General features: G+C 40.9%; 1 protein-coding gene across 5 annotated transcripts in view; it reads left to right on the forward strand.

Annotated features, from left to right (window-relative positions):
- Positions 1-12,830, forward strand: part of LOC126190053 (E3 ubiquitin-protein ligase Bre1) — a 262,588-nt gene that overhangs the window by 90,621 nt on the left and 159,137 nt on the right. For all 5 annotated transcript variants that reach the window (XM_049930989.1, XM_049930991.1, XM_049930992.1 and 2 more), the window contains exon 8: positions 12,532-12,705. In XM_049930989.1, the coding sequence (XP_049786946.1) occupies positions 12,532-12,705 (174 nt within the window). The remainder of the gene's footprint in view (positions 1-12,531; positions 12,706-12,830) is intronic.

Below are 12,830 nucleotides of genomic sequence, written 5' to 3' on the forward strand. Positions count from 1 at the left end.
GGCTTCTTGGATGCTGCAATTATATGTTTGGCTTTGTTTCTTTCTTCAACGTAACTTTCTCCGTCTACCTGAGTTCTAGTATGTAGCCATTTTTGGTATGCCCTTTTTTTTACAGGCTGTCTTGACTGTGTCATTCCACCAAGCTGTTTGCTTCATTCTACCTTTACACACTTCTATTCCAAGACATTCTTTAGCCACTTCTAGTACTGTGTCCCTGTACTTTGTCCATTCCTTTTCCAATGACTGTAATTGACTACATTCAACTAACTGGTACCTTTCTGAGGTCACTGTTATGTACTTGTGCCCGATATCCTTATCCTGAAGTTTCTCCACTCTTATCCTCCTACATATGGACCTGACCTCCTGCACTTTCGGCCTCACAATACAAATTTCACTGCAGATTAAATAATAATCAGTGTCATCAAAGAATCCTCTGAGTACACGTGTGTCCCTCACAACCTTCCTGAATTCCTGATGTGTTATTATATAGTCAATGACAGATCTGGTTCCCCTGCCTTCCCAAGTATACCAGTGAATGTTCTTATGTTTAAAAAAGGAGTTTGTGATTACTAAGGCCATACTGGCACAGAAATCCAAGAGTTGTTTCCCGTTTCTGTTGGCCTCCATATCCTCTCCAAATTTACCCATAACCTTTTCATACCCTTCTGTTCGATTTCCAATCCTGGCATTAAAATCACCCCACTGTCCTTGTCCTTTACTCTAACAACTACATCACTGAGTGCGTCATAAAAACTATCCGTCTTATCTAGATCTGTCCCTTCACAATGCGAATATACAGACACAATCCTAATTTTCTTGCTAGACACTGTCAAATCTATCCAAGTCAGTGATTCGTTTACATACCTTATTGCAACTACGCTGGGTTCCATTTCTTTCCTGATGTAAAGCCCTGCACCCCATTGTGCTATTCCTGCTTAGACTCCTGACAAGTAGACCTTGTATTCTCCCACTTCCTCTTCTTTCTCACCCCTTACCCGAATGTCACTAACAGCTAAAATGTCCAACCCCATCTTACTTGCAGCCTCTGCCAGCTCTGCCTTCTTCCCAGAGTAGCCCCCATTGATATTAATAGCTCCCCATCTCGTTACCATTCGTTTGCCGAGTCGTATCTTAGGGATCCCTGGTTTGTCATTTAGAGGTGGGACTCCGTCACCTCCAAAGGTCCGAGGCATTTTGCTGTGATTGTTGCCAGCATCATACCCAAAGTACCACGGAAGCAGGTTGCTAGCCTCACTTGCCCCGGGTCCCATTGAGTTTTACCCCTAATGGTTGAGGGACTAACCGGTGGATTTGGTAGTCTTTGCCGTCTGAGCACAAAGGTGACCACGACTCAGAATATGTCAGAGATGCCCAACCTTATTCCACAGTAACTGGTGTCCCGACTGTCAGCACCACTTACTTGGCCACTCATACGTTGCCCGTGGTTCATGAACTAGGACATGATAACAGGAACCTACACCCTGAACCACCAGCATCACCCGACTTAATTCGACTACATTCCATTATCTTCGTTTTGCTTTTGTTGATGTTCATCTTATACCCTCCTTTCAAGACACTGTCCATTCTGTTCAACTGCACTTCCAAGTCCTTCACTGTCTCTGACAGGATTACAATATCATCGGCGAACCTCAAAGTTTTTATTTCATCTCCATGGATTTTAATACCTACTCCGAATTTTTCTTTTGTTTCCTTTACTGCTTGCTCAATATACAGATTGAATAACATCTGGGAGAGGCTACAACCCTGTCTCAATCCCTTCCCAACCACTGCTTCCCTTTCGTGCCCCTCGACTCTTATAACTGCCATCTGGTTTCTGTACAAATTGTAAATAGCCTTTCAATCCCTGTATTTTACCACTGCCACCTTTAGAATTTGAAAGAGAGCATTCCAGTCAACATTGTCAAAAGCTTTCTCTAAGTCTACAAATGCTAGAAATGTAGGTTTGCCTTTCCTTAATCTTTCTTCTAAGATAAGTCGTAAGGTCAGTATTGCCTCACGTGTTCCAACATTTGTACGGAATCCAAACTGATCTTCCCCAAAGGTCGGCTTCTACCAGTTTTACCATTCATCTGTAAAGAATTCGTGTTAGTATTTTGCAGCCGTGGCTTATTAAACTGAGAGTTCGGTAATTTTCACATCTGTCAGCACCTGCTTTCTTTGGGATTGGAGTTGTTATATTCTTCTTGAAGTCTGAGGGTATTTTGCCTGTCTCGTACATCTTGCTCACCAGATGGTAGAGTTTTGTCAGGACTGGCTCTCCCAAGACCGTCAGTAGTTCTAATGGAATTTTGTCTACTCCCGGGGCCTTGTTTCGACTCAGGTCTTCCAGTGCTCTGTTAAACTCTTCATGCAGTATCGTATCTCCCATTTCATCTTCATCTATATCCTCTTCCATTTCCATAATATTGTCCTCAAGTACATCGCCCTTGTATAGACCCTCTGTATACTCCTTCCGCCTTTCTGCTTTCCCTTCTTTGCTTAGAACTGGGTTTCCATCTGAGCTCTTGATATTCATACAAGTGGCTGTCTTTTCTCCAAAGTTCTCTCTCATTTTCCTGTAGGCACTATCTATCTTGCCCCTAATGAGATAAGCCTCTACATCCTTACATTTGTCCTCTAGCCATCCCTGCTTAGCCATTTTGCACTTCCTGTTGATCTCATTTTTGAGATGTTTCTATTCCTTTTTACTTGCTTCATTTACTGCATTTTTATATCTTCTCCTTTCATCAATTAAATTCAATATTTCTTCTATTACCCAAGGATTTCTACTAGCCCTCGTCTTTTTACCTACTTGATCCTGTGCTGCCTTCACTACTTCATCCCTCAGAGATACCCATTCTTCTTCTACTGTATTTCTTTCCCCATTCCTGTCAACTGTTCCATTACGCTCTCCCTGAAACCCATCGTACATTATGCGTTAGATGAGTATGTGCCAAGCAAGATCGTAAGAGATGGAAAAGAGCCACCGTGGTACAACAACTGAGTTAGAAAACTGCTGCGGAAGCAAAGGGAACTTCACAGCAAACATAAACATAGCCAAAGCCTTGCAGACAAACAAAAATTACGCGAAGCGAAATGTACTGTGAGGAGGGCTATGCGAGAGGCGTTGAATGAATTCGAAAGTAAAGTTCTATGTACTGACTTGGCAGAAAATCCTAAGAAATTTTGGTCTTATGTCAAAGCGGTAGGAGGATCAAAACAAAATGTACAGACACTCTGTGACCAAAATGGTACTGAAACAGAGACAGACTAAAGGCTGAAATACTAAATGTCTTTTTCCAAAGTTGTTCCACAGAGGAAGACTGCACTGTAGTTCCTTCTCTAGATTGTCGCACAGATGACAGAATGGTAGATATCGAAATAGACGACAGAGGGATAGAGAAACAATTAAATTCGCTCAGAAGAGGAAAGGCCTCTGGACCTGATGGGATACCAGTTCAACTTTACACAGAGTACGCGAAGGAACTTGCCCCCCTTCTTGCAGTGGTGTACCGTAGGTCTCTAGAAGAGCGTAGCGTTCCAAAGGATTGGAAAAGGGCACAGGTCATCCCCATTTTTAAGAAGGGACGTCGAACAGATGTGCAGAACTATAGACCTATATCTCTAACGTCAATCAGTCGCAGAATTTTGGAACACGTATTGTGTTCGAGTATAATGACTTTTCTGGAGACTAGAAATCTACTCTGTAGGAATCGGCATGGATTTCGAAAAAGACGGTCATGTGAAACCTAGCTCGCGCTATTCGTCCACGAGACTCGGAGGGCCATAGACACGGGTTCACAGGTAGATGCCGTGTTTCTTGACTTCCGCAAGGCGTTCGATACAGTTCCCCACAGTCGTTTAATGAACAAAGTAAGAGCATATGGACTATCAGACCAATTGTGTGACTGGATTGAGGAGTTCCTAGATAACAGGACGCAGCATGTCATTCTCAATGGAGAGAAGTCTTCCGAAGTAAGAGTGATTTCAGGTGTGCCGCAGGGGAGTGTCATAGGACCGTTGCTATTCACAATATACATAAATGACCTGGTGGATGACATCGGAAGTTCACTGAGGCTTTTTGCAGATGATGCTGTGGTGTATCGAGAGGTTGTAACAATGGAAAATTGTACTGAAATGCAGGAGGATCTGCAGCGAATTGACGCATGGTGCAGGGAATGGCAATTGAATCTCAATATAGACAAGTGTAATGTGCTGCGAATACACAGGGAGATAGATCCTTTATCATTTAGCTACAAAATAGCAAGTCAGCAACTGGAAGCGGTTAATACCATAAATTATCTGGGAGTACGCATTAGGAGTGATTTAAAATGGAATGATCATATAATGTTGATCGTCGGTAAAGCAGATGCCAGACTGAGATTCATTGGAAGAATCCTAAGGAAATGCAATCCGAAAACAAAGGAAGTAGGTTCAGTACGCTTGTTTGCCCACTGCTTGAATACTGCTCAGCAGTGTGGGATCCGTACCAGATAGGGTTGATAGAAGATATAGAGAAGATCCAACGGAGAGCAGCGCGCTTCATTACAGGATCATTTAGTAATCGCGAAAGCATTACGGAGATGATAGATAAACTCCAATGGAAGACTCTGCAGGAGAGACGCTCAGTAGCTCGGTACAGGCTTTTGTCAAAGTTTCGAGAACATACCTTCACCGAAGAGACAAGCAGTATATTGCTCCCTCCTACGTATATCTCGCGAAGAGACCATGAGGATAAAATCAGAGAGATTAGAGCCCACACAGATGCATACCGACAGTCCTTCTTTCCACGAACAATACGAGACTGGAATAGAAGGGAGAACAGATAGAAGTACTCAAGGTACCCTCCGCCACACACCGTCGGGTGGCTTGCGGAGTATGGATGTAGATGTAGATGTAGAAACTCTGTACAACCTCTGGTTTAGTCAGTTTATCCAGGTCCCATCTCCTTAAATTCCCACTTTTTTGCAGTTTCTTCAGTTTTAATCTACAGTTCAAAACCAGTAGATTGTGGTCAGAGTCCACATCTGCCCATGGAAATGTCTTACAATTTTGAACCTGGTTTCTAAATCTCTGTCTTACCATTATATAATCTGATACCTTCTAGTATCTCCACGATTCTTCCATGTATACAACCTTCTTTTATGATTCTTGAACCAAGTGTTAACTATGAATAAGTTATGCTCTGTGCAAAATTCTACCAGACGGCTTCCTCTTTCATTTCTTACCCCCCCAGTCCATATTCACCTACTATGTTTCCTTCTCTTCCTTTTCCTACTATCGAATTCCAGTCACCCGTGACTATTAAATTTTCGTCTTCTTTGACTATCTTAATAATTTCTTTTATCTCATCATACATTTCATCAATGTCTTCATCATCTGCAGAGCTAGTTGGCATATAAACTTGTACTACTGTAGTAGACAAGGGCTTCATGTTTATCGTGGTCACAATAAGGCGTTCACTATGCTGTTTGTGATAGCTTACCCGCACTCCTATTTTTTATTCATTATCAAACCTACTCCTGCATTACCCCTATTTGATTTTGTATTTATAACCCTGTAATCACCTCACCAAAAGTCTTGTTCCTCCTGCCACCGAACTTCGCTAATTCCCACTATATCTAACTTTAACCTATTCAATTCCCTTTTTAAATTTTCCAACCTACCTGCCCGATTAAGGGATCTGACATTCCACGCTCCGATCTGTAGAATGCCAGTTTTCTTTCTCCTGATAACGACGTCCTCGTGGGTAGTCCCCACCCGGAGATCCAAATGGGGGACTATTTTTCCCTCTGGAATATTTTACCCAAGAGGACACCATCACCATTTAACCATATAGTAAAGCTGCATGTCCTTGTGAAAAATTACAGCTGTAGTTTCCTCTTGCTTTCAGCCTTTCAAAGTACTAGCACAGCAAGGCCGTTTTGGTTAGTGTTGTAAGGCCAGATCAGTCAATCATCCAGACTGTTGGCCCCACAACTACTGAAAAAGCTGCTGCCTCTCTTCAGGAGCCACACGTTTGTCTGGCCTCTCAACAGATACCACTCCGTTGTGGTTGCACCTACGGTACAGCCATCTGTATCGCTGAGGCATGCAAGCCTCTCCACCAATGGCAAGGTCCATGGTTCATTGGGTGGGGGGTGGGGGGGACCTGTTGATAAACAAAGTATATTCCTCGTTAAAAAATTTCCCTGTGACTGTAATGTACCTTTTGCATTTCTCTCTCTCTCTCTCTCTCTCTTTCTCTTTTTTAAGGGAAAGAGAAAAGGTGAAGCGATAGCCCAGCATAGAGCTTGCGCCTACCATCATGTATTTTTTATTTCAAATGTTAAAAAACGTAAGATGTTTTTCCTGTTCCTGGGTAAGAGGAAGGACTCGCTCCCTGTTAATAAACGAAGACAGACGCATGGTATTTTAGAGCGAAATTGGCGGTAGCCATTTTGATGGTAAGGATACGTAAAAAGTCTGTTTTTTGTGTGCATCAAAGAAAAGAATATAATATTATTTTACTAACTGAAAGATTGTATGACTCATTATTCCAAGTAGTTCTGCAATATATAAAAACCCAAGAAGCCCACCTGTGTACTTCGGAGTTATCACGAAGATCCGATCACATCATCGTGGACATGGTCAAGATTTTGTAGGTGGATTTGGCGATCAGACGTAGTGTTATTAATTGGCATAGCTCAACTTATTGTGCTTGTCAGACATGCCTAAAAATTAATCTCATTATTTCTATATATCTTAATTTCAATTAATTTTTTTTATATTATGGAACCACTTTAGAAGATAGAGGATATTCACTAAGTTGTGACTTAAATACAGTCTCATTCCCATTCTAAACTACAAAGCAGCATAATTGCCCACTATTTGCTTCACTAAAGCAAAGTGATTTAATACAAAAGTGAACACATTCTGTTGCTAGGATTACTTAATAGAGAGCTACCCTTTCCATAGTAACAGTTATTTATCAGTGAATAATTCTCATTCAGGAGTATAAATCTCTTCAAATTTCTTCTTTAGATAGTCAGTAACAGGTTTTACTTTGTACAATTTTGTGGGAGTTCCAGTCTCTTAAATAAACATATTTGTCATTAAAATGAACTCCAAGAGAAGACTAAATCTACTTTCTCACATAACTTTATGGAAAATTGATGTTTCAATGACGTCTTGCCTTAAATAATACATTTTGAAGTCTGGCTTTTGAATATTCCCTAGGAGGAAATTAAAGAATACAATTCACTGTCGTTTCTTTTGTATCCATTTGTGCACATGCGCTCTCTGTTTCAATTTGTTAGCTTGGGAATTTATGAATTTTTCGGCATACTTGTTTGTCTCATTAGTTATCTTCGTTAGCAAGCTATCATAAGAAAATGAAATTATTAAGTGGATTCAGAGAATCTCCAAAAGAAATTTTTACACCCTGTGAAAGGGAGTTTACTCATGTCTACACTACAATTGACAGACAACGATCTTATAGAACCAGAACTATTGTCAGCAGTCATCATTTCTTCTTTGACATCCTCTTAACCACTTGATGTTTCTGATGTGTATTCGTTATAGTATCAGGATTGCTGTCTTCACCACTACTCAGCAAAATGTCGCTAGACCACTCATCATCACTTGTGTTTAATAATTGGTCTTCATAACACAACAATAAAGAAGGTGCACACCTAGACATGCTTACACCTGTGTATGTACTGTGTAACTTACGACATCGTTACGTCTGGTACAGACATTCAAATACATTTTGTAGAGATCACTGAATATGGCAAACTACGTGCCTTAGCACCGTTTGTTGAGCACATGGTGCAGTAGGCCAGACGGGGCAAACTGGATAGGACAAACATTCATGGTGAGGCAACAGAGCTGCCTGAACCCAGTTCATCGAGCATGGGACCAGTGCCAAAATATATGCTGAGCTCACCTTTTGAGCATGGCCAAGGGGTTAATGGTGTGCTGATTATCACAGTGCTTGAAGTTAAGGAGAAGCTGGGCAGAGGGGAGACTGATTTAATTTGTGAAAGTGTTATATGGTAGTCTTATCAAGTTCTTTCTTTCATCAATATCTTTAACATATGATTGCAGTATGTAAAACTAAACTAACCAAGTTTTTCTCTCAAATTAGTATTTCTTGTGTTTAGTCATTTTACGTATTTGAACTTCTATAATTTATATTACTATCTTATGTCCATTTAAAGAAAGGCCAAGCTGCATAGTTCTGTCTTGATAACATTGAGCACCACAGCTAATAATGTTAATGATTAATGAAAACCATCTCACCTGTACTGTTACAGTTTTATTGTATTGTGAACATCTCCCCCCCCCCCCCCCCCCCTCCCCTCCGTTGAACATTGAACATATTCAGGTTGCTGACTTGTGCCAATGGTCTGGTTGTCGTAGGTAATGCCAAAGATGAAATTCAAAAACATTCACATAAACATTCTGTTGATTGCTTGGTGAAAGTATGGCAAGCACATACAACATGCTGTTTGCAGTATAAAGTGTGTAATGTATACAGCCTCCTGTGTCTACTCACTATACTTCCACCAGACCGTTGGCAGGAAGTTTATGATCACTGTTTTTGGGTTTGGTCTTTGATGTCACCTATAACAACCAGACCATTTGTGTCATAACTTTAGTACAACTCAGCAACCTAAAGGTGTTGAATGAACAAAACTGATTGTAACACAATAAAAGTGTAATGTTACATCTGCGGTGATTTTTATTAATCACTAGCTCAGCACCCTCTGTGTCACTTGCATAGGCTGTATGACCTGTAGAGACTTTTTTTAATCCAATTTTTATATTTTTCACAAATTGCAACACCTTCTAAGCTTTTTGTGCTAATTACAGACATATGTCTTACAAAAAGGCTATTCTGGTAGCTGGAGGTCTAAAGTTATGGTTAATCATGGTTTTTCGCATTCTTGTGGAGATATTTCCATAGCAGTTTTAATTCCTTAACAAATATTTCTTCATAATTGAGAAGTGAAATACAAATTTTCATAAATTTAGTGTTAAAATTTTTAGTGTCACAAAATATTTTCTAAACAATTTCCATTACCTATTGCACTCCTTTAGGGATTGAATTTCTGGAAACACTGAAACAATTATTTTTTTACTTACAACCGACAAGTCAATTATCATTTGTCGTAGATGTAGCCTTAAAATTCTTTCAGTAGTTTTTTTAGTAATTATTTATTTTCAAAAGAACTTTCACCTACTATATTTCCCACTTAGTGGTTGAATTTCGAGACATGCTGAAACACATTTTAGTTTTCTGACTGAGAAACCAAATATCGGTTTTTGTAGTTCTAGCTTGATAAAAACTTTCATCCCCTGATTCACCCAATTAGGGGCTGAGTTTTCAAAAAAAGTGAAACACTTTTTTGATTTCTAATTGAGAAGACAAATTTAATTTTTCATAGATTAAGCTTTAAAAATGCTTTCTTAATAAAATCCAGGATGGAATGTAACAACACGAGAGAAGGAAAGTTGCTACTCACCATATAGCAGAGATGCTGAGTCACGATAGGTACAGTAAAAAGATTCACACAATCATAGCTTTTGGCCATTAAGGCCTTTGTCAGCAGTAGACACATACACAAGCGCGCACACACACACACACACTCACGCAAGTGCAACTTGCACACACGTCTGCAGTCTCAGAGAGCTGAAACTACACTGCGAGCAGCAGCACCAGTGCATGATGGGAGTGGTAACTGGGTGTGGGTAAGGAGGAGGCTGGGGCAGGGAGGGGGAGGGATAATATGGTGGGAGTGGCGGACAGTGAAGTGTTGTAGTTTAGATGGAGGGCAGGAGAGAAGATGTGGAGAGGGGAGGGGGGGGGGGTTATGTAGTGGAAAGGAGAGAAATAAAAATAAAAATAAATTAAAAGACTGGGTGTGGCAGTGAAATGACGCCTGTGTACTGCTGGAATGGGAACAAGGAGGGGGCTGGATGGGTGAGGACAGTGACTAACGAAGGTTGAGGCCAGGAGGGTTACGGGAACGAGATGTATTGCAGGGAAAGTTCCCACCTGCGCAATTTAGAAAAGCTGGTGTTGGTGGGAAGGATCCATACGGCACAGGCTGTGAAGCTGTCATTGAAATGAGGGGTATCATGTTTGGCAGTGTGTTCAGCTACAGGGTGGTGCACTTGTTTTTTTGCCACAGTTTGTCGGTGGCTGTTCATGCGGAAAGACAGCTTGTTGGTTGTCATGTCTACATAGAATGCAGCACAGTGGTTTCACCTTAGCTTGTAAATCACGTGACTGGTTTCACAGGTAGCCCTGCCTTTGGGATAGGTGATGTTAGTGACTAGACTGAAGTAGGTGGTGGTAGGAGGATATATGGGACACAGGTCTTGCATCTAGGTCTATTACAAGGGTATGAGCCATGAGGTAAGGGATTGAGAGAAGGGGTTGTGTAAGGATGGATGAGTATATTGTGTAGGTTCGGTGGATGGCGAAATACCATGGTAGGAGAGGTGGGAATGATAGTGGGTAGGACATTTCTCATTTCAGGGCACGACGAGAGATAATTGAAACCCTGGTGGAGAATGTACAGCCTAGCCTCCCGTGGTCGTCGCATCTGCAGTGACGAGCAGTCCCTCTCTAAATATACCGAGAGTCTCACTGAAGCCTTCACTGACTGTAATTATTTTCCCTCCTTGTACAAAAACAAATGTCCCGTGCCTTATCTTTCCAGTCTCCCACCACCTCCCAAAGTCCCACAGTCCAGCCACAGAGGAGCATTCCCTTCATAACCCAGTACCACCTGGGACTGGAGCAACTGAATTACATTCTTCGCCAGGGCTTCGATTACCTCTCATCTTGCCCTGAAATGAGAAATATTCTACCCACTATCTTTCCCACCCCTCCTACCGTGGTATTCCGCCATCCACTGAACCTACGCAATATACTCATCCATCCTTACACAACCCCTGCTCCCGATCCCTTACCTCATGGCTCATACCCCTGTAATAGACCTAGATGCAAGACCTGTCCCACACATCCTCCTACCACCACCTACTCCAGTTCGGTCACTAACAGTACCTATCCCATCAAAGGCAGGGCTACCTGTGAAATCGGTCATGTGATTTACAAGCTAAGCTGAAACCACTGTGCTGCATTCTATGTAGGCATGACAACCAACAAGCTCTATCTGTCCACATGAGCGGCCACTGACAAACTGTGGGCAAAAAACAAGTGGACCACCCTGTAGCTGAACATGCTGCCAAACATGATACTCCTCATCTCAACTACAGCTTCACAACCTGTGCCATATGGACACCAGCTTTTCCGAATTGCGCAGGTGGAAACTTTCCCTGCAATACATCCTACATTCCTGTAAGCCTCCTGGCCTCAACCTTCGTTAGTCACTGCCCTCACCCATTCAGCCCCCTCCCTGTTCCCATTCCAGCAGTGCACAGCCGTCATTTCGCCGCCACACCCAGTCTTTTAATTTATTTTATTTCTCTCCTTTCCACTACATAACCCCCTCCCCCACCGCAGGTCTTCTAGTGCTACAACATGTCCTTGGTTCTCGCCATCCACCTGGCCTTAATTTATGTCTCAGTATTTCTTCACAGTAACTACTCTTTTCGTAACTTCGTTTTAGTTTTCTACATCTTTCATTGTCTTACTCATCTGTTTTTCACTGCCCCCGCCCACCTCTGTTATGTACAATGCACTTAGCCTTTCACTCTTATCAACTGATGCATGATGTTTAAGCAGTAATCTCTGTATTGTATATTACCCTGTCTTCCACACTTAAGTTTTCAGATTTTCAAATCTCGTCTGATGCAGTCCCCAACAATCAGTCTTTACTTCTCATCCCATGTGGTAATTCCCACAGTTCTTGGTGACTTTCCTGAAATCTACACCTTTTCCTAGACTTCTTCAGTCCTTTTCCTTCACCCCTCATCCTTCCCCTTCAACCCTTCTGCATGAAGGAGGAGCCACTGGCTCTGAAAGCTTTCCTAATTATGACTTTCTTTGATGTGTGTGTTCTGCCACTGCTTGATGAGTAGATTTTTTTATCTATACAATGAAATTATTTTGTCAAAAATTGATTGTTTTCGTTGTTATTTTATTTTATAAAGTAGGTATAGAAACATTTCTTTTGGACAATCTTTATATGAACAGTAGTAATATCTTTTTATATTAAATTATAACCTTTTCTCCTTAATTTACAGATCTGTTTACACTGAGAAAATATATTCATAATATCTTTTAGCATTAATTAAACATTTGTGGATATTTTATTAATTATTCAAAAAGCAACATTTCACTTATAATGCTGTGTTAAAAAATTGCATTAATCATCACGAGGAGTAGTTTAAATTCCTTACAGTACATTGTTTCTTTCTCTATTCTCATTCCCATTACCTCATGCATTTAGTACAGCATTTATTAAATATTATGCACAATTTGAAAAGGCATCAGTTTTATAATGTTTGGAATCAAAAATAAAAAAAAAGAAACAAAATGTTTTTGTTGATTGTCTATGATGATTGATTTTACAGATCCGACAACTTCCAGAGTCTGTAATAGTTGAAACAACAGAATACAAATGCCTGCAGTCACAGTTCTCTGTCTTGTACAATGAGTCCATGCAGCTGAAGACTCAGTTGGATGAAGCTAGGACACAGTTACAGACCAGCAAGAATGCACACCTGAGACACATAGAAATGATGGAAGTAAGTTACACATGTTACTCTGTATTAGTTTCTCCAGTTTCTATTCAGATGGAAAATTTTATGACCCCCTTAAGAAATCTTTACCATGTTTGAATTAAGATGACAGTTATTGGCTTGAGTTTTTC

The sequence above is a fragment of the Schistocerca cancellata genome, chromosome 1, assembly GCF_023864275.1.
Source record: "Schistocerca cancellata isolate TAMUIC-IGC-003103 chromosome 1, iqSchCanc2.1, whole genome shotgun sequence".
NCBI lineage: Eukaryota > Metazoa > Arthropoda > Insecta > Orthoptera > Acrididae > Schistocerca > Schistocerca cancellata.